This window comes from Rhea pennata, chromosome 6, assembly GCF_028389875.1.
Source record: "Rhea pennata isolate bPtePen1 chromosome 6, bPtePen1.pri, whole genome shotgun sequence".
In the NCBI taxonomy this organism is placed as follows: domain Eukaryota; kingdom Metazoa; phylum Chordata; class Aves; order Rheiformes; family Rheidae; genus Rhea; species Rhea pennata.
The window spans coordinates 25,319,187-25,341,703 of NC_084668.1; the positions used below are offsets into that span (position 1 = coordinate 25,319,187).

At 39.8% G+C, this 22,517-nt stretch overlaps 1 protein-coding gene and 1 long non-coding RNA gene across 4 annotated transcripts in view; one reads left to right on the forward strand and one right to left on the reverse strand.

The window, feature by feature from the left end:
* LOC134141798 (uncharacterized) overlaps positions 1–1,694 on the reverse strand; it is a 31,944-nt gene extending 30,250 nt beyond the window's left edge. Inside the window, exon 1 of the long non-coding RNA XR_009958726.1 lies at positions 1,596–1,694. This is a non-coding gene — a long non-coding RNA (uncharacterized LOC134141798). The remainder of the gene's footprint in view (positions 1–1,595) is intronic.
* On the forward strand, positions 1,451–16,561 carry HNRNPA3 (heterogeneous nuclear ribonucleoprotein A3). 3 transcript variants are annotated; one of them, XM_062578225.1, is made up of 13 exons: positions 1,451–1,573; positions 3,623–3,794; positions 5,700–5,811; positions 9,730–9,852; positions 9,937–10,083; positions 10,169–10,379; positions 10,617–10,706; positions 10,785–10,877; positions 10,958–11,068; positions 12,108–12,254; positions 14,053–14,178; positions 14,258–14,327; positions 14,414–16,561. In XM_062578225.1, the coding sequence occupies exons 2-12, from the start codon at positions 3,787–3,789 to the stop codon at positions 14,308–14,310; spliced, it is 1,221 nt and encodes a 406-aa protein (XP_062434209.1). In that variant the 5' UTR covers positions 1,451–1,573; positions 3,623–3,786; the 3' UTR covers positions 14,311–14,327; positions 14,414–16,561. The 3 variants fall into 3 exon arrangements, with proteins under 3 accessions (XP_062434209.1, XP_062434210.1, XP_062434211.1); XM_062578226.1 differs by having other exon boundaries at positions 10,988–11,068; XM_062578227.1 differs by lacking the exon at positions 10,958–11,068 and having other exon boundaries at positions 1,452–1,573.
* The last annotated feature ends 5,956 nt before the right edge of the window (positions 16,562–22,517 follow it).

Below are 22,517 nucleotides of genomic sequence, written 5' to 3' on the forward strand. Positions count from 1 at the left end.
TATACTTAGCCAATGCTGTTATCTCTTTCATAGTATTCTCATCCTGTCGGTGACAAAGTTATGAGTACAGGCAACATAAAAGACACATACATGAAGACTTTTATTTGAAATAAATATTAAAGCTGGGTGGTTGACTTCAATGGAGAAGAAAGGAAGAAAAGAAATTGTTGGTTTTAGCCTCAATGCAAAGACTCTCTCGAGGCTACTGAGATTCCAGTCAGTCCACTTCCTAGGAAGTCACCTGTCTTCTCAGAGAACAATCAAAATACAGTAATGATCTACAAAAATACTTCTACACCCAACTTCAGTACACAATGGCTGTGACAACATTTCTAAACCTATTTGAAATTTACACACACATTAGGAAAAGTCCCTTCAGCTACAGAAATCAAGTTTTGACACTTTTGCACAAACCGGAGTAAACCGAAGATGCTAACAAGAAACTCAGAGATTATCTCACTTTTTTGTGGTAACTACAGATTAGAGACACAAGCAAAGAAAGGAAATGCCAAGCTTCTTCCCACTGATTGATAACCCTTTCAATCAAACATTTCTTATGGGGGGGTACCCATTTAAAAACCTTTCTGTGAAACAATATCCCCGGCCATAAAAGTATTTTTAAAGGGGAAAAAGAACAATTCCTCCTACTAAGTTAGGTCATCCAACTGAAATGGTCCTAGTAAAATGGCTGTTGGTACAGTGAGGATAGAGATAACCAAGACTATGGAGTAAAGATGACTTTTACAGGTAGTTTTTTTACGCCTTTTTTTCTGTCATTTTCCCATAAGGAAAAGTTAGCTATGTATGTGCTTAACTATTCAACTTGCTTTATTGTATTTTAATTTATTATACATAACTGCTTTTTCAACTCTATTTGCTAGTTTTTGATCACAAACACCAGTAAAACAAGATACAAGTGATGCTTCTGCTTAAGAAGCTATAGAGGTTTGTCAAACTGCCTTTACTTGCTTTGATACCTAAGCTGAAATACACGAACTTCCCTCACTTTCAAAGGGCTAGTGCTTAACGATCTCTAGGAAGCCATCTCTTCATACTCTCTTCACAGGGTCTCTAGGATGAGACCAACGCATGGAGGCAAGGAACTTCCTTTTGAGGGTCTTGGGCCCCACTCGGGCATACCCCGGTTCTCCTGCAGAACTCTGTATCACGTCCCTCTTCCCCCGTTTTCTTTAAGAAGTTTGTGTCTCCTATAAAAGTATTTGAACTCGTCTAATTAACAACTTTCTTCAGGGTCAACGTCTCACTGGCTCCCCTTTCCCAACGGCGCGCGGGGCCGGACGCAGCCGCGGCGCCGTGCTGCAAGCCGCTGCTGGAGCCCGGCCCTCGACGGGCTGGGCGCCCGGCCCGGCCGCGTGATGAAGGCAGCAGGGGCGGGCGGCCGCAAGGCCGGCCTGACGTGCTCAGGGGGAGAGGCGGCGCCCGCCAGTGCGCCACCACTAACGGCTGCGCGCCGGCGCCGCCACCCCCACAGCGGGCGGCGGTTAGTGCGCTAGGCCAGCGGCAGGCGTGTGAGCGGCGAGGGCGGGAAGAAGCTTAACTGAGCGCTGGCACGGTTATATCTTATCTTATCTCACCTCTACTCCCCCTTTCCCACCTTCCCTCTTCGGCCGTTCCCGCTCCCTTCCTTTTTCCCCTTCTCTGGGTGGGGAAGGGGCTCCGCGGCCGAGCGCGGCCCAGGCCGGGCGGCACTGCGCGGCGGGGGAGGGGCAGTGGGGGAGGGGGGTAGAGGGAACAGCCGCCGCCGCGCGCAGCTGCCATTACCCCCCCACACACACACCCCGCCCCCCGCCAGCCCGATCGCGCGGCGCCTGGAGCCCGCCTTCCCGTCACGTGACCCCTCCTCCGCCCTCCCCCTCCTCTTCCTCTCGGCTCCATATTGATACCGAAGGAGGCGAGTCCGGTCACAAAATGGAGGTAATTGCCTACCGCGTGGAGGGAGCGGGACCCGCTAACCTAAGCTGAGGCAAGGGAGGAACGGAAGATGAAGCGGCATTCCGCACCCCCCTCCATACTAGTAGAGATGCTTAAGCTCTCCGCTAGCGCTCCTGGGCGGGAAGGAGGAGTGCTGGGCGCCCCGGGCTGAAGGAGGGGGCTTGGGGCGGTTGGAGGGGGCACAGTGACGCTCATCGTGCTTCCCGCAGCCTTCGCTGAGCGGCGACTGCCGTTGACTTTTTGTTGGGCTCCTCCCGCGCTCCAGGCTCATTTCCCTTTTCGCTGCGAAATGGCGCATTAGCCTGCAATGGCGGTCGCTGGGAGGAAGGGGGAGGGCGCGGGAGCGGCTGCGCCTCCTCCGTGCGGCCCCTGGGGCATGGTGGCTGCGGCCGCCATTTCGCCGCGCTCCAGCGTGTGGGTGGGTAACGCAGAGCTGGACCTCGGCTTGGGACAGGGCTGTGGGCATCAGAGTCCCCCTCTGCCGTTTTGGGGGAGACCGAAATGCTTCGGCGCGTGTTCGGGGGTGTGTGGATGTGTGGGGGGGAGGAATGAATCCCAGACATACAAGTGTCATTGTTCCTGTTCTCTCCATACGGCCCCGGTAAAAGCCACCTGGAGTACTGCGCCAGGAGTATTCTCCCACTCGTTTTCTTGGGAAGAGACTTATAAAGCAATATGGTTGTATAGGGCTGTCCCCCGCTCCTCGATGAAGAAAGGACTAGTACACGTAGCAGCACCTCCCTAGGCCGCCTTTCCACCCCCCCCCCCGCACCCTCCCTTCCCGAGGCGAGTTAGCACGTGCAGCGAGCTTTTGCTGACTGAGAAGGGGGGAAAGGCTTACCGCAAAGCTTTCTCAGATGCTTTCTCGTTTCCATTTCTCCTTTTCCAGCTCCCCCAACTCTACATGCACAAGAGCCACGACATTCAGTAGCCTCCCGCCATGATTCTGGTGGGCAACACAAAGAAGCAATCCTGGGCAGAGCTTGGTTCAAAGTTTCCTTAACTTAAATGAAATTGTGATCAAATTTGTACTAGAGCAGTCATCCATATCCTACCCAGAGGGAAGATACTGTAAGGATAGCCCCTTCTGCTTTTCTTCCCTTTTCTTCAGAACCTAAGATCTTTTTGCTCAATTGTTGTTAGAATTGTTCAAAAAAAAATACACAGTGAGCAAAATTATTGCAGTATTTTCTTTGGATATCTTAGCCCCTTTTTGCTCAATTGTTGTTAGAATTGTTCAAAAAAAAATACACAGTGAGCAAAATTATTGCAGTATTTTCTTTGGATATCTTAGCCCCTTTTTGCTCAATTGTTGTTAGAATTGTTCAAAAAAAATACACAGTGAGCAAAATTAATGCAGTATTTTCTTTGGATATCTTGGCCCCTTTATTGCAAGCTGAAACATAGAATTGAGAACAGAGAAACCAACAACTCATACTAGCTTCTGTTCCTTCCTTAAAAGTAGAGAAGAAACTGGATCCCTTAGCAAAACAGCTAAAAATAACTCCACTTTCCATGTAAGCAATTGTTTTAGTTGCTTCAGGGTTGTTGTATAGTTTGACAAATGGGAGGGATGATGGCTTCAGAGCATTTGAACATGCTTCAATAAAGTTTGGAAACCCATCACATAAGTTATTAAGCTAATATCTTCTTGTTTTTTTCCCAGCAGACGTTCCTGTTGGCGTTGGGAATAAACTGCCAACACACTTAGAGCTGAAAATCTATTGTTTTGCTGCTTTAACTCTTAGGTTTGGCACGATATACTGTATGCACATTAGGTCCAACTTTAGCTATTTACAAAAAAGACCAATACATCTCCATAGTATTCTCTGAATGGACAGGTAAACTTTCATCTTGGGAATGTCTATTTCCCCTCTACTATCTTGCTTGTTGCCTCTTTAAGAGATATAGTAGTATAAATTCCTTTGAGTAATGAGGCATCCCCAGTAGCTTTCTGTTCACTGTAGCTAGCAAATTTGTTCTGAGATTACTTTCAGTTTTGTGCTTAAGTTGTAGTATACAGCTGTTTCAGTGCTAATTAAGCTCAGTTAATAAAATGTTCTGTATGTTTTAATTTAAAGTTGAATACAGTATTTTGTTGATAAAGTATAAAAAACAGTATAAAAATGTCTTAAATTTCTGTGATTAAAAAATAGGAATGGCACTGTGTTCCGTTTAGTGGATAGTACGTGTCAGCAATGAGACAATTCTCCTTTGCCCCTCTGGTCTTCAGAGGCCATCATAGCAGAGATTATGCCTATGAGCTGGCCAACATGGAGTCCCACTGGGGAAAGCAGCAGATGACAGTGTGAGAGAGGGACTGCATATTTTTCATGTCTTCAGTAGATACCTAAACAGTCTTATACCTTCTCTTCCTAGCAATTCCTGAAGATTTCTATTGCTATGCAGCTACCTTTTCAAAAGCTTTTGACTTGTCAGTATTCTGTTTCCTACCTCCCCAGCACGCTTTAAGGAATTCTAACAGCTCAGGAGGTGTTAGGAAACTATGCCCTATCTGCTCTACTTTGGCTAATGTTTAGTTTGAAGGATTACAAGAAGAGCAGGCTTAATACTTCTGTAGAGAGGTAAACAAAACTCTTAATGTTACTTCATAAAAGCTTTTAAAATGGCTGATCACAATGTTCATGATTTTGCAACCAGATTTAATTTGAAGATCTTGATTTCATGTTGAAATACAGCTTCAAATTATTTTAAGTAATAATTTTCACTCTGAAGAACAGTACATACTGTTGGTCGTTAAGAGACCTGCCTGCCTTTCCCAATATGGTTTTTGCAGGAATAAAATTTTAGAGATGCATCTAATCTTGTAAATATCAATAATTTCCATGTAACATAAATGCAGTTTTAGAGTAGCATGTTATTTCATTAAAGAGTTCTACTTTGGCTACTGTAGTAAATTTAAAGCAACATCCAAACTAATGGTGAATTGTTGCTGAAGATGCTATTAAAGTATAGTAAGACAAGACAAGTAACTTAATGATCTGAGTAAACTTCAAATAGTAAAGATTAAAGGGAACCATCTTTTTTGTTTGAATGCTTATGTATGGGTTCACTCATAACCTTATTTGTGAAATACTTGCTTTGTTTTGCAATGACATGTTACATAAATATGTTAACATCTTTATTGTGAGCAGTTAGGCATGTAAAAAGATGTTGGATAACAGTCACAAGAACCAAATCAGTACAAAACTTCTGCGCTGATATTTTAAGGAAAATGTTTTTCAGTGCAGGGTACATTTTTTTAATGCAGCCTCTAGTGTTCCAATTTTATAGGCTGCTGGGTCGCTGATAACAGTAGGCCATGCATAAGATTGCTGCTAATAAGCTTTATTTGTAAAACATTAAATATTTCAGGCATAAAATCTAGAGAAATAGAATTTGATTTGAATTTTGGGTATCAAAAGTGGAATTTGCTTGCCCTTTACCAGTTGTATTCATGATAATTATGTAAAACAACATTTAACATTTTTTTCCTACAGATTAAAGTTTTAGATTGTTCCTAGTTATTCTAACAGTTATAGACAGACCTATAGACAGCAGATGTTCTTTCTGCAGCTCTTCTTAACTGAGCAAAATAGGCAGAGGATTTTTACACTTTTAAATATTTTAAATGTTTAATTTTGCTCCTCCCTCATTTTTTCCTGTAAAGCCATTTGTTCCAGCCAAAGAAGGCCCTGTTTCCTAGGATTCGGGGTAAGTACTGACTTATCCAACCTGTTTTCTAGGTTTCCTAGATCAAAAAGAAAGGCTGATACAGAGTACCCTTCCAAAATGGCTGCTCTTAAAGAAGAAAGAGACGTTGAAGACTACAAGAGGAAAGGAAGACGATCCTCACAGGTGAGACTATTGCTTTTTTCATTAAAAAGTGTAGTTTTAGAAAGAAAAGAGTAGTAAAACTTGAATATTTCCATTTGATGGGTTAATTTTGAGCCTTACAATTTTAAGGATTTGAGTGTTAAGCATAATGGGGAAGTTCAACTTTCCTGTTTTTTTGTTATAACGAAAGAGATCAAATATGTCCTTATTGTTTGTGATTGGAACAAGGTGTAGCAAACTTTCAAGGAATTTTTGCACTCAGAACATCATCAGGAACTTTGATTTTTTTTCTGATCTTCAAAATCCTGTTTTTAATGGGAATAATGACAGATTCTTTCTAATACAAATAACTGCCTAATACTGCAGATGAAAATGAGGCTGTACTAAGTAAAAATAATTGTTTTCTTTTGTTTGTTTATAGCAGAAGTGTAGACTGAATGAGGTGTCTGGTGAAGATTGGGACTATTCTGGGAGGATGGGGTAGGATGCAGAAATGGAAGGGGGAAAGAAAGCCTTGGTACTGTTCAGAACATAATTTTAAGACCAGCAAAGAGGATGTTAAATATGCTTATATAGCCTCTGAGCCATTTTCTGTCTCTTTATACTGATTTGTTTCCTTTCTAACATTTGTTTTCCAGCATGGCTGGATATTTTGCTAGTTAAGCCATCTTTTTTTTCTGGAGATGGTACACTCCTGTAATCTGAAGGGGCAAGTACATACTTAGTTTTGAACAAACCTGCATGTATCCTGTAGTGTAAGTTTTTTTGTATCAAAGTATTCTTCTGAAAAGAATGCATTAGTAGTCAGGTTTGGGTTTGGGATACAATATAACTTTGGTTACTCAGCTGCCTGCAAACTAAGCTTTTGTAGTTAACAAAAGTAGCTTTACCTGGAAGGTACTTAAAGGCTATTAAGTTACTGGAGAAAATGTTTCCCAGAGAGAGTTTATTAGGCCCTGGTTGTCTGTGAGCTTCTGAGTTTCAGGAGCTAGCCTGGAGATTGGACTGCCAGGGGGATTGGGCAGTTTAACTTCACCAGTTTCGCTGCAGATAAACTGTGGTTATAGTGAGAGGCATTCTGTGGAAACTTGTTGGAAACTTGTTGGTGTTAGCTTTTTCAGAGATACAGCACAGGGGAGTAATGTGAGGATAGTGCCTTTTGATGGGAGTACTGCAACTTCAAAACGTTGATTATTTAAAGCCCCTGCCATGTGAAGATTAGGTTTCTGACTAATTTGAAATAAAGGTGCCATTGTGCCAAAACTGTGAGACCTTTTCGACAGGAAAGAGGAGTCACTTGGGGGGAATCCCTCTCCCCTACCGAAAAGGTGGTACGGGTAGACTGAGCTGAGTGTTCCGGGTTTAGATAGGACGTGAGAGGCTGTAGTTAGAACAGTTACTTCGGGAAAGGATGTTGCGGAGGGAAGGAAATGCCGGCGCCGCCGGCCTGGCTGCGTGCTCCCGCTGCGGCGCCGGGACGTGGCGGGGGGGGGGGGGGAGGGGATTGCTGCTGCGCACGCGCGGTACCGCTCCGCCGTGGCCCCGCCCTCTCCGACTCCATATTGAGGGTGGAGGAGACAGGCGCCTCACAAAATGGAGGCGGTTGGTGCTTTGCAGAGCGTTGGTTTGAGGGAGGGAAGTCGCAGGCGAGGCTGAAGAAGAAAAAGCCCCCACTTCCTCTGAATGTGTAAAGATATTTGGGAACTCCCTTAAAATGCTCATGGAAAGAAACAGTAATGTAGCTGCAAGAAGGCTGAGCTTTCCCCTCCCCAAACACACTGCAAAAACTGAGTGCTGTGAAATGATGCGCTGGCTCGCGGTATCGGCAGAGTGGGAGGGAGCTCGCTAATCCTGTTGCAGCCTATGTAGTAGTTACAAGGGGGAGGAGGAAAGGAACTGTGTTGTGCAGGGCTTGCTGCCCAGAAGAGTGCTTACAGCTAGTGCATTGCTGAAGGACTAAGAAATAGCATTCTTAATGATAGAAACACTCTGAAAACCCTAGGCACTCTTACCTCAGTAAGAACAAAATGCCTGAAAAAATACCTTTTTCCATAAGAAAATGTTATCTTTCGTATCTGTGGAGAGCTCCTATAACATAGGGAAGTTCTGAGGGTAATAGTTTCTCCCCTCAGAAGAGAGTGTCCACAGTGTGCAATTTCTGTTGGCTTTGGCAAGTTGTAACAGCAGGTGGTTTTCTTCATGAGAGCTGCAGTTCATGCATATGTAATAAAAATGTAAAGGAAAAGCAAAACCCTTTTCTGCCAGGAGTGACCCAAAGAGTTCTGGTTTTTTGTTTTGTTTTGCTTTTTTGCATTTTTGGTTTTTTGTTGGTTTTTTCCCTCACCAGGTAGATATGGTTTGAATTGCTAATGGACAACCCCATAACCATAAGTAGTGTCAGAAAACTGTAAAAAGTCAGTGCCTTAATTTGAAAGTTGTTACCCAGAATATTGAGGCTCTCTTGCTCAGTCTTGAAGGTACAAATAAGAGCTGTGATTTTCTTGCCAGCTAGCTCTCCATAATCTTAGATGTTGTTGTACTGCAATCTGAACATTATAAAAGGATCCTAAAAGCAGTAAAAGAACCCTAAATTGGTGTATAGTTGAGAAACTGTTTTTCCATTTCTTGCTTCACAAATTTCATTGCTTTCTATGGCAGATGTGCAATACGTTTTTGTGACTGACCTTCCCCCCTTTATTTAAACAGTGACAGGGGCTAAAGCACTTCACCTGTGCATTTGAAGCAAAATGCATGTGAAACTGTACGAATACAAAGATTTATATGTAAAAGACTGATTTGATCTGTCTAGTTCAGCTCTCTTAACTTGTACTGCTTCTAATCCAAACTAACTCACTGCAGAGGCCACAGTGGATCCTACTGCACATTCTTGCTGCAGAATTGAAGTCATGTAGCAGCTCTGGCCAGCGCCTTTGCTATGAAGTGGTTTAAGTGCACAGAAACAATAACAAGCAACTATATTAAAGTCTTATTTATAAAAGTTGCCTTTGTTTGGGGGATGGGAAAAAGTTAAAATGACTTTTGACAAACTTCTGTCAAATGCATGTGGGTATTTCCTGCCCTACTAAAATAGCTAACATTGAAAGACAGCAGAAGCACTTGGACACTAGTAAGCCCATATTTAAGGGTGCTTTAGCACATTTTTAAATGTGGCTGATCAGGTGTAGGTGATACTGTCAAGAGCTCAATTATACTGACATGTGTTTCAACTGCACTTGTTAAGATACTAGTCTTACTCCAGTAGTTAGTCCCCACTTGTGATCAAATTCCTAACCACTTCTTACAGTTTTGTTTTCTTAAGTCCAGACTGGCTCACATTTAAGAGATATTTCCTACAACACTGAAAACCAAATAAATACTTCTGTGTTCTTGTTTGTGTGATCTCTCAACTAAGAAAGTTAACTCAATACAAAATTTACACTTTTAAGGAATTAATTCTTAATGTAAATGTTTTAAACTGGATACTACAAAAGACTGGACCCTCAATTTGGATATTTTATTTTGAACTGTTTTCTTAAGCTTTCGATAGTTTCTCATGGTTATATTTTATAAAGTGTTAAAACTTCCTTTTATCTTGCAGTGATTTTTTTTTGCAAGTCCCTACAGAGCAACTTGCAACTTGAAATTAAGATAAACGTAAAATGGAAGCACTTTGGGGGAGGAGAACAGAACAATTTAATACACTGAAATTTCTTCTTACTGTTTGCATTTGAGCATTCTTAAGTTGTTAACTAGTAACTGTTTTAATTAAAACCATACCTCATTAAGTGTTAAGCTTGCCACGTTGCTGTCTATTAAAGTCATTTGTTTTCATGTAAATATGTTCTACTTTTAGAATGTACACAGATCATTTTTAGTAATTCTGTGGAATTTTAACTGTGACTTGTATTCAGAAATATATTTGATTTTTTCCTTTTCTAGGGCCATGAGCCTAAAGAGCCAGAGCAATTGAGAAAGCTATTCATTGGAGGTCTGAGTTTTGAAACAACAGATGATAGCTTGAGAGAGCACTTTGAAAAATGGGGCACACTCACAGATTGTGTGGTAAGGTGTCAAATATTTCTGCTTTTGGAAAGATATAGGTACTTAATACAGTATAGAAATGCAGTGTCTCTTCTGTGTCTGTAGGTTATGAGAGACCCACAAACAAAACGTTCCAGAGGCTTTGGCTTTGTGACTTATTCTTGTGTGGAAGAGGTAGATGCTGCAATGAGTGCCCGACCACATAAGGTTGATGGACGCGTGGTTGAACCAAAGAGAGCAGTTTCAAGAGAGGTAAGTTAGTGTTTCGGTTAACTTTATTGTTTCTTAATATGTGCCTAGTTATGTAAAGCACTGAATATCATTTTTGATATTGCAGGATTCTGTAAAGCCTGGAGCACATCTCACAGTAAAGAAAATATTTGTTGGTGGAATTAAAGAAGATACAGAAGAGTATAATTTAAGGGAATACTTTGAAAAATACGGCAAGATTGAAACTATAGAAGTCATGGAAGACAGACAAAGCGGGAAAAAAAGAGGCTTTGCTTTTGTAACTTTTGATGATCATGATACAGTTGATAAAATTGTTGGTATGTAACTCTTTAATGAGAAGTGGCATGGGGGATAAATTAACTTTAGTTCTCAGAAAAGCAGTGAAGGGAATGTAATGTTTTCATAAATCAACTGCTTGACTATTGCAAGAAATGGGGTAGATTTAATACTTAAAGTATGTTCATGCCTTGCAGAAGCATTTTGTTAGTGTTTTATGGTGTATTGTTTGTAATGATTTGATTTTCTAACTTTTTCAATTTTACAATTATTTCTAGTTCAGAAATATCATACTATAAATGGACACAACTGTGAAGTGAAAAAAGCACTCTCAAAGCAGGAGATGCAGACTGCTAGCTCTCAGAGAGGTAAATTTAGAATTATGTATGATAATTTTATATCACTGATTTTCAATTAATGTAACTTAAGTAAAAATTTTTTTTTAGGTCGTGGGGGTGGCTCAGGCAACTTCATGGGTCGTGGAAACTTTGGAGGTGGTGGTGGAAACTTTGGCCGAGGAGGAAACTTTGGTGGAAGAGGTAGGTGACTGGAACGTTTCTCTGAAATGTGACTTTTCATTTGCTCTGTCTGTTAGCTTTAATACTTGATGTGTGTGCAGGAAAAAAATCTCATCTGTTTTGTGTTCCAGGAGGCTATGGGGGTGGTGGTGGCGGTGGTGGGAGCAGAGGAAGCTTTGGGGGTGGTGACGGATACAATGGATTTGGTGATGGTAAGTGTATTCCTGCCTTCCCCTCTCCCCCCCTTTTTTTCTTAATTTTATAACTAGCTTTATATCTTATTTCCATCTTGGAAACCAGCTCTACTTTGGAGGTAGTTTTTTACCTTGTTGAGCATCAAGAGTTGCAGGTTACTGATTTTGTTTTGTTTTCCCTTATACCTACTCCCAAAAGTGTGCTTGGGGGGGGATTTTTTCTCCGCATACAGCCTTTAAGTAACCTTGTGGCATGAGGTCATGCTTCATGTTGTGAAGCAGCTATATATCATTACTGAGAGCAGTGGAATGAAGATTTAGATAACATTTGAGATGATTAAGTCTGTGAAGTAAAGCAGTGACCAGCTATCTCTTTAAACAATGCCAGAACCTTCTCTAACTGTAAAGACTTCTCATACAGTGGTATTATCTTCTCCAAAATGAAGTTGAGGAAGAAAGCTGTGGAAATTGCCAGTCAGCTGTAGAAGCAGCATTTTCATTGAAACAAATGGCAAGATAACCTGTAATTACATGTGTCCTGATACTACAAACAGTCATGCTTAGTGATGTTAATTTCTCTGGGACTATTTCCCAATTCAGAACTACTCCATAAATATGTCTAAGACCAGGTCAGCACCTTGAAATATTAAGTCCTTTATTTTTTTTTCCGATCACCAAAAGCTTATCTAAAAGATCATCTAGTAGTTTTGGTGCAAGTTTAAGTAAAGCTGTATGTCCAGATCAAAACTGTAAACCACAATTCTTTTTAAAGGCTTTGCTTACTAAATACTTCCGATTTAGAGGTGTAAAGAGGATGGTATGTAGTACTAACAGAAAGCCACTCACAGTTAACACAGTTAACAGGCAGTGGTTGTAGTGTTACATCTATGCAGTTTGCATGAGTGAGAATGAAATTTAGTATTACACAGACAAATGTTTTCTATTTGGACTAGATAATTCAGATAAATTATAATTCTTTTACTGTTTTTAAAGATGGGCTTTATCTTACCAGTATGTAACTTTGATGTGCTTAGTTTGACTCTTCTCTTTTTTGAAGGTGGCAACTATGGAGGTGGTCCTGGCTATGGCAGCAGAGGAGGTTATGGTGGTGGTGGAGGACCAGGATATGGAAACCCAGGTGGTGGATATGGAGGTGGAGGAGGGGGATATGATGGCTACAATGAAGGAGGAAATTTTGGTGGTGGTAAGATGTCAATTCTAGTTAGCCACACACCCCCCTCCCTTTTTTTCTCTCTATATATGATCAGGCCTCAGTTGTACCTCATGCCTGAGGTACAATAATATGTAAGAGGACTTGTATAGCTAGGTCTTAACAGAGAAGATAATATAATGTAAGGAAAGTTCTCTCCAATCTGGATAAGCTTTGCTTAACCTATACAGAATTGTTTTGCCTGAAACATATCTTTAAAGAAGCAGCAGCTGTTTGGAGGTAGAGTAGGAGAAAAGGGAAAAAACTTTACTAATAGCAAGAGAAAAGGATCCTCTGACTCTACCCAGCCCAGTTCAGACTTGTATGTGAAGTTATCGTGTAGGTTTCTATTTATAAGGTTTTCACAATTTGAAGGGCTCTGTTGCTGTCAGCTATCACTTTATGCTGTCTAGATTCTTTGCCTTGGTGATTCAAGTTTGTGCAAGCTCGCATGCTCGCTCTCTCTCTCTCTCTCTCTCTCTCTCTCTCTCTCTCTCTCTCTCTTTTAGTGTTTTCCTATGAGATGAGTGACTCAAATTACATTTATAAAAGCAGGGTTTTTTGCTGTGACCAGACTATATCTGACTAAACTCACATTAAACTTCTAACACTTACTCTCTAAAGAATTAGGTAACCTCTGCATATTTTTAAGGCGGCTATCCTTTTTTGCTGTACGAGGCTTGTATGTATGGTCTACAGATAAAAAGGAAGTCACTTAGAATGCTAGTGACCATTGTTCACATTTCCCACTGTAGATGATGCAATGTAATGTAATGTATTGGAATAAAGGCCAGGACTGAGTTACAGAAATTTGCTGCTAAAGATACGTGTCAGTCATGGATGATGGTAGTTTCATTCCCCAACATAACTGTGCTGGTAAAAATCCTTTATTGTAGGGCAGTGAAATGGCTCAACTCTCAATTCTTGAACACCAATTAGTTAGACTAATAGAACACTGCATTATGGTAATAACTATTTTACGGCATTAACTAGAATAAATCCTTGATAAAAGATTAATATCTTCCATTTTAATGGCTAATCAAAATATTGCTAGCTGTGTCGTGTTGAGTAACCAGTTCAGCAGTGTTCCTATTCTTCGTTAGTGTTGTATTTTCCTAAAGAATATTCTGAATTGCACAGTTAATTCTTAAATTTAGAGCAACTTCTGTGGAGGCCTGCTATGATGGGCATGATGTTTCTGATCAAAGTATCCCACAGTTGAAAAAACAGATTGGAGTCTTTATTACAATGGTTGGGGAAGGAGTAGTAAGAATTTGCAAGGACTAGTACAGGTTTGGGGAGTTAATCTGTTGCAAAATCTGTTGAATACTAATACATTCATATATATAAATACATAAAATATTATTTATTACAATTCTGTTACTTTTCAGAGCAAATAAATTGTGTGTTTGGTTTGTGGCTTACATTGTCATCATACGTGCAAAGCACTCAGCAGTGGAAGAATGACAGTGCAACTTAGGTGCTTTACTGATTTTAGAGGCAATCATTAAATATGGCCTACTGTGTTAACTTCAGATTGCCTATTCCAGTTGGTTTAAGTTTTCTAATATTGTCTGCTATTTTTCACCTTCAGTGAATTGTTTCTAATCTTAAATGCTAAGGGTTTTCCCTCATTGGTGTACTGTGAGTAGAAGTAGCATGCAGAATGTTTGCATTTCTATTTTAGGTTGTTTTAAACAGCTGTTGGAATTAGTGTTGAATCCCTAAGCTGACAAGCTTCATGTCCTAAGTATTGAACACAAGTGGGTTTATGAATCTGCATTTGTTTCAGGTAATTACGGTGGCAGTGGAAATTACAATGATTTTGGCAATTACAGTGGACAGCAACAATCTAACTATGGTCCCATGAAAGGTGGTGGAAGCTTTGGTGGCAGAAGTTCAGGCAGTCCCTATGGTGGTAAATACATTTTATATTGAAAATTCTCTTGGTTAAACTGTCTTATTCATATATTTCAAAATACATACTTTTTTTGTAGGTGGTTATGGATCTGGAAGTGGAAGTGGGGGCTATGGTGGTAGAAGATTCTAAAAATGCTACCAAAAAGGGTAGGTGTAATGCATATTTATAATGATGATGAATGATGTACAACTGTTCACTGAGAGTAATAATTTTCTTATCCTGTATTCAACAGGCTACAGTTCTTAGCAGGAGAGAGAGCGAGGAGTTGTCAGGAAAGCTGCAGGTTACTTTGAGACAGTCGTCCCAAATGCATTAGAGGAACTGTAAAATCTGCCACAGAAGGAACGATGATCCATAGTCAGAAAAGTTACTGCAGCTTAAACAGGAAACCCTTCTTGTTCAGGACTGTCATAGCCACAGTTTGCAAAAAGTGCAGCTAATGATTAATGCAATGTAGTGTCGATTAGATGTACATTCCTGAGGTCTTTATCTGTTGTAGCTTTGTCTTTCTTTTCTTTTTATTTTCCCATTACATCAGGTATATTGCCCTGTAAATTGTGGTAGTGGTACCAGGAATAAACAAATTAAGGAATTTTTAACTTTTCAATATTTGTGTAGTTCAGTTTTTCCACATTTAGTACAGAGAATTCTATAACAGAAATAAAATGTAGATTAGGGTGTTTCCTTGTTAGTTAATAGAGAGGATTAATGCATTTCTCAATTACTATTTTGTATTAATTTAAAGTTAACAATAGAAACACCTATTGATTTGCAGTCTTAAGGGGTCTAGTCTCAGTGTATATATGTAACTGTCATTGACATGAGTTACATAGGCATACAGAGGGAAAACATCTGTATGTTGCATTATAGTTTGTTTAGATGTATAACTAGGATTGAGTTACTCAAATTAGTGTTTGTGAATTATAGAACTAAGATTTACCTTCAAATGAAAATTTCAAATTACTTTTGGTTTGTGCATATTTTTTTAATTTGTAGTTCTGTATTAGTACTAGCGCTTCAAGAAAATAAGGCATGATAAATATTTTAACAAGACCAACTTTAGCCACATTCAAGCTGTCTCCAGTCTCATTTGAGATGTGTAAGAGATAACTGCAGTTGCTCAAGTTTTGGGTGAAGAAAAAAAGAAACTTGTTTTTTATCTTTTTATTTATTGTAATTCCTGAGAAGTTAAGGGGGGAGGTTGGGGGGGGGAATCAAGTGCCTGTTGCCTTGGGATATACAATGATTCTGTCAAATAAAGCTACACCGTGGGGAGGGCGGCTTGGAATTTCAATCTCCTTCCCCTTCGTTTTTCCCCATTTCCCTCTCCCTTACACCAGATTGCACTGTTCCAATTAAAAGAGGCGTCATAGTGAGAGTAATAGGTATGTTCCAAAATAACTTAATGGCTATATACTTTCTTGCATGCACCCTAGGCAATTTTCTGGACACATTCTTCTGACTGGGAGCCAAGGGTAGCACAGGTGTAATCACTGACAGTCCCAGGTAATGCGTTCCAAAAGCCCATTCATGATGGGCAAAGTAGTATAGTTCTTAAGCTTTTTCCCTTGTGAGTATGTAAGCTCAGATAAGAGCTTGAAGATCAGAAAAACACCCACAACTTAGTTTGTATTTTACTAATGAGAAGCACTTCCCACAATATAGAACAAAACATTGTACAGTCTTAAGTTTCCATAGGTAAAATGATAGTGTGTTACAATTTGATTTGATACACTGGAGTAGCAAATCTTATCAGCACATATGGCTAGAAATTGTACTCAATTCTCACTTCTGACTTCCAAATTAAGGCACTGCCATTTGTCCTTTTCTCAGCTGATCTGACTCTTCTCTCAGCTATTGCCAGGACAGTGCTTTCTGTCAATTTAGACTCAGAAGAGTAGGGTCACAGTCAATAGAAGAAATGCTCAGACGCTTGACAGTATACAGTATTGGAATTATTCTCACCTGTTTCACTTCTGGGTCAATGTGCAGTATAAGGTAAATGCAATTCCAGTGTAGGAATGAATCTGCAAAGATGTATGAAATGGCTCAAGTCATAATCAGTCATATTAATAATGAATTATAATTTTAAGAAGCAGAAAATGAGTGTGTTGTTGAAAAAATTAAACAATGTTATTTAAACACTGTTATTGGAGTGTATTTAGACTGCAGTATACTAAAACAAGGAACCTCTTTCAAGACTGGTAGACTCCGAACTGGATTACAAAAGTCTGATTATTCTTTTGTGTGGAGTTTTAAAAATATCTAACTTAAAAGCAAGAATTGGTGATTTAGTGAACGCTTTTGTTGTTGTACATACTTATTAAGTTGGGCTTGGTGGGGGGAGGCTGTATTTCAATAAAGGCATTTTTTTAAACAACCCCTTTGGAGTTTGAAAACACATTCAGAACTTGAAAACACATCTCACTAGGGAGTGAGCTACCTATTTACTGACTTGCTTTGTACATTACTACACTTAGGAGAAGTGTAGACTTGCAACTGGGGCCTGCATCTGATTGCAGGGACAACTGGAGGATGGGTTTGATGTCCCTTCTGAAAATTGATCTGATATTTCTAAATTTCTTAGAATGTATTGACAGTGTTCTTTTTAACAGGGCCTCTTGTAGCTGTACTGTGACAACTGTTAACTTTGAAAAATAGTGTCATAATAAACTTTATGAACAAGATCTGTATGCAGCCTTTTAAGAGATGGAGTCTGTAAGTGACTGCTTTGTAGGTGGGTGGGATAGCTTAGCTGTTGTTTGTGATATGGAAAAGTGTAAGCTATAAGGACAGTGATTAACCAGCTTTAAAGAATCTAGGATGTACTTCTTTGATCCATACTTTGCTAAGGAGACTCATAAGACAGGACTTCAGCAGCCTATTGAGTATGGAGAAGTCAGCATAATTAAAGAATGACAAGGCAGCAGGAGCAACAGCTTCAACTCCAGAAAAGTGAAGGCATAATATACTGTGCTGATAGTGAGCAGCTTTCCAAAGCTAGTTAAATCTGCTTATCACAGCTGAAATATCGAAGAAAGTCTAGCAAGAGTTCTTCACCTCTTGGAACCTCCTTGAGTGATAGCTACTTGAGTTGACTCAAAATCAATAGGTCTAGCATTTAGACCTGAAAGGAAGGGCAATGAGCATAGGTAAGGTTTGCCTTTAAAATTTTTCATGAATTAAAAAGAGTAGTGGGAGATTTTTTAACAAGGTAAGAGTAATTTCTTTAATTTTCAGGTTGAATGAGAAGCTGCTGATTGACAAAATGGGGAATGTCTTGCACATCCTCTTCAATTGGAGGTTTCTGACTGGGTAAGATTTGTAGTGTTTAGTAAAACACTTGTTTAACCCTTATTTCCTTCTAGGCTTTCCTTTAGCAGCCTTTTAACATGAAGGAAAGCCTTAAGTTTTAGGCAAGTATGAAAGTGTATGTCACCCAGCAATTCTTGATCTGCATCAGGCTTGTTTGCAGATGTAATCTATGTTGAAGAATCTTGTGTTCTGAAAGGTATGAATGCTGTGTGTCTGAGATCAGCAAAATGGAAATAAATGCTTTGAAATAAATGCCTTGTTATACTGGGGAGTGTACAGTCAGGTTTGAGAAATTGTCCATTAACTTGTAATAAAAATGGAAGTCTTAAAGTGTGACATAAAAAGGTTAAGACTCTTCAGTTCTTCATCAGGATTCACAGTAGCATGTAATGTAGTGATTCTGCAATAATTAAGTAAACACATTTTGCATTGATTAGAACAGTGATTTGTCCTGTAATAAATGAACCATGGCTTGCCAAGTGATTCCTCTTCAGATACATAGTGCTTTCAGGGTAGTTTAGTGAGTCTAGTGTTGTAAAGTGATACCCAGCTGAAAGCAGAACTGCTTTTAATTGGATGGCTAGCAATAAAAATAACTTCATGGAATCTGCTTTTATGCATGTGGGTTCTTAACTTTGGGAACATATTTTCCTGTTCTTGTGTATCTTACAGACTCACAGGTATGGAATATTTTTTTTGTTAGTGCTTTCTGTCTAGTACTTAAACTGCTAATATGTATTTGAGTCTGGTATTTTTGTGAAGTGAGTTTTTTGCGTGTGTTGACTATGCCTAAGTTACTCTGAAAATAGTCAAATGGAATACACTTTTGCATTTCAGTTTAACTTAAGGCTTAGGTATGTTCAGAGTGATTCCAGCATTTAAACTTGTAGCCTAGTGTCTCTAAACACCTAGAAAGCAAACTCTTGAAATTACAATGTGTACAATTAAGAGCTAGCGTGATGTAATATAAAGATTTTCCTATAATTAGAATGTTCTTGTGAAATGGAAGTCTCATAGTGACTGAATATATGTATATTTTTTTAAAGTGACTTTTTTTTTTTTCTTAGCCAAAGCTGAGCCAAAATTAATGCTGCAGGGAGGTCAGTCTTGTCTTAAATACATTATACTAGATACCATACCGTTTAGGTGACTAGCTTGTTTCTGTACCTTTACTTTTCTTCTCCAACGCAGATACTGTTTCATGGCCAGCACTTTCTCGGATTTAGATATGAAACTTGTTTAATGCATGCTGTATGGCTGTTATTCTTGTACATGGAGTCCGTTCCCTAACAGGTTCTAACTAGCTACTTTTTAAATAGAGCTATCGAGAGCATGAACCCTGGTGTGTAAAGTGCAACTGAGGTTTTTCTATAGTAGCTGCCATTGGTTCCTAAGCTGCAGTTCTACAGAAATTTGTTCAATACCTAAAGGTATTTGTGAACTTGAAAGCAAGTGGTATTTCCAGTATTAAATGCGTTTTTCTCCAAAAAGGGCCCAGCATGATGCAGATGTAATAATATTTTGTCATTAGAGAACACTGAAATTAAGCATATTGTTTTAACATGGATAGCCTTTAAATATTGTAAGGTGGGAAGGGGAGGACCTCCTAGCCTTTTGAGTCTTGATTGTGTGATCTATTTATTGACTTGCTGTCTTTAGTTCTTGTGTTTGGGGGATTAACATGTATTCATATACTACCATCAACACTGCACTGGAATATTCACTCATATCAGTCTGGTCTCTGACAAATATTTGTATCTTGTGTGGAGCATGAAAGATCTTGAGTATCACTCAACTTCAGATATCTGATGGATGATTTTTTTTCCTACTGTGGGTGCTACAGGTTGACATCTCTATCTAAGATTAGCTTTTTCCTGAGCTAAAGTAATCCAACTATCTCCATAGAAGAAAAATGGCCTTCATGTAGAAGATAATATCGCAAGATTGGAAACAGAATAATGTATTAAAATAACTGGCAAAGACTTCAAGAGCAATGGCGCTAGTATGGTGAAATTTTAATACTTGTGGTTAAACAAGTTTAAAAATAGCATGGATATTAAAAACTTCAGTATAGTCCATAATGGATTGAAATTTGTTGAAATACTTCATTTTTGTATCAGAATAAAGTGTATATTGTCAAATGACTTACAACCTGAAATGTGTTGTCATCAGCTTTGTTAGTGCTGCAAGGAGCACAAAGAAGTTTTAAATTATTACAACCAAATAAGTAATAGGGTCATCTTTCCACTCAGGACTGTAAGTCAGAAGCTACGTTGTCTCAGCACAGTGCCTGAACTTTAGTTTTAACATCTTTGCAACTGAAGGTTTTGACCAAAATGTGAATCATCTCCATATGGAACCTTGTCAGTGTATGAGGTCAGGATGGTGATGCATTAAAATGTATAGGAGAGCTTGGCACTGTCACTAGTTGTTCCTAAGCTGGGTATTTTCATGTGTACCAAAATCATCTACTGTGGAGTATGTTTTTTTTCCTTCATTTTGTTGGATATTTCAATGCAAATATAACAATCATTGTGTTCATCACATGAAAAATAATGTTTTTAAACCATGAGTGCAAGTTGTAATGGTGTGAAGTTACTTCAGAAAGATTCTTTGATGGAATCCGGACAGAACTTGCTGCTTCGTTAACTGTTTGTTGTTGGTATTTGTTTGTTAACTGCTGTTCTTGCCTGGTAACAGAACCAGTTTTCCTGATGCTTGGTTTTAGAAACATAGGTTGTATAGTACGACAGTCCCCTGCAGAAGCCGTAAGGGCTTCACCTAGGGCCCTTGCTTTAGGGTTAAAGGAAGAACCAAAATGGGGGCCTCTGAGGTCTGTTTTGTATCCAGCTTGGTTTGTATTGAAAATGGTCTGTCTAAATGCAAGATTAAAATATTTTAATCAGAGACATTTGATAGCATCATTAATAGGAAACAAAGTCAGGAGCTTTGCCTATGTTCTCTATACTATACCATCAAACTAGCCTATGCGTTAAAGCTACTTTATCCATCTTGAAAGACAGTTCAGTACAGTAGCTCAGTGTGCTCCTTCTTTAATGCTTGTGCACTAAAATTGCCATGCTTAAGAATGACTTAGATCCTCTTACTTAAGAATGTGCCTAAATCTCACATTCCTCTACTGTTTCAGTGAGGATTGACTGTCCTTAGTGTTCTCATTCCTGGGCAGTATTGGAGGCAAAGTCGTTTGAGGCATGCTTGTACAACGGCAAGAAGAGCACCCCTTGCAGTGCAGCAGTAGCTGGTTCAGCTGACCTGGTGCCTGGCCTCTTCCACAGAGCAAACAAACCTGCTCCATCAGTCCAGTCTAGCCCCTAGTACTCTAACCACTGTTACTGGCTGTTTGCTCCAGAAAGAGTAGTCCTCAGCATTGGAATGTGGCAGCCCTGTATTTTATAGTCTCAAGGAGTGTGCAGCAGAATGAACTGACGCGTTAATAAGGAAGGAGGTTGGCATGAACAAGGTAAGTGGCCTGAGGGTGCGAGTTGCATCACCTGGATTTCCATTTTTTCCAATAAATATTTTCCGCAAGAACATAGATGTGACTACTTAAAGCAGCAGGGTTCCTAGTACTTCTAGGTATGTTGTTTTGCAAGCAACTGAGCTGACTAATGTCCATCCATGGCAAAATGGGAGAAGTCTCCCTCCCTTTCTTCCCTTTCCCTGTTTTGTTGCATGAGCTTACCTTTGTTGCAGTGCTTATGCAAAAGCACTGACTGTTTTCTTATTCCAGGGCAGTTTTCTGTAAGCTGATTCAATTTACCAACTCTGCAGAAGTATCTTAACCAACAATTAGTTTGCACTAGGTGGAGAACACGCAGCTGTGAGGTGACAGTGAAGGAAGCCCCTTCCCCTTTTGGTAGTGGTGAGCTGTTAAATCCACTCAAGTCACCTCTTGGAACTGCACCCTGAAGCGTTTTGCAAATGCTTCACTCGTTACATGATGCAGGAAATGGCCACATTAAACATCCACTGTTAGAGAGATTGGAAAGTCTAGTAGGAACACACTGAGGCCCTTCTGGGATCTGGCTGCTTTAGGGCCTTGCAGATTAAAGGAGAGCATCCTGCAGGAGACTAGATGCAGTAATGGCAGGTAAGTACAGTTATCTAGGGCTTATTCTTTCATTTCACAGGAAAGAAAGCTATTCAAGATTGGTTTTGGTTTGGGGGTTTTTTGAGGGGGAGGAGGGGCGGGGAGGTGCTATGCTATTATTCTACTGTGGTGTAGAGGAGATTGAAACTTAAGATATGGTGGTGTCTTTTTAGCCTTAAGTTTTGAACTATTCACAGGTACTTTTGAGAATGCATTATTTATGAAAAGGGAGAGAATAATAGAGAGTGGAAACTCACTGCTTTTGTCCAAGGGCTACTCTTCCCATTGCTTGCAGTTTTGATTGCAAAAATTGTAGATACCACAAGGATGAAATCGTTGTTCCTTAGAAGAAATTTTGGACTGACTTAGCTAACATACGAGATCAAAGCACCTTTGATGTGTTTCTGACATCAGCAGTATATAGATTTGGGTGATCCTAATACAATGGCAAAGCTAAATTTAGGTTAATCTCATGAATGATACTGCCAGTTTTCTTAGTGTTACAATGAATTTTTTTTTTTTTTTGACTTGTACACCAATGTGTGAGAAACAGATTTTATCTGACCTTCTTATATTTATTTTTTCCTTGTATTTACCCCTTCACAACTTCCTGTATCTGCTGGCTCATATATAAACATTTTGTGGGGCAGAACTTCAGTTTTGAAAGTTTGCGGTAAGTAACACAACACGGGAAGCTGCCTGAAAGGTGAGAGCGTTCTGTGAAACTATTAGCTGTGCTCTGCCTCTCCTGAGCGGCAGGGCCGGAGCATCCAAAAGCCCCAGTTCTAGGTCACAGGCTTTCCTCCTGGTACTAGTGCTTAGCCAGCAGTTTGCCTTTTAAGGGGGGTCTAGTCAAATCAGACTGTGGTTCCTGCAGCACTACACAGCCTTGGGGCAGAACTACCTTCCC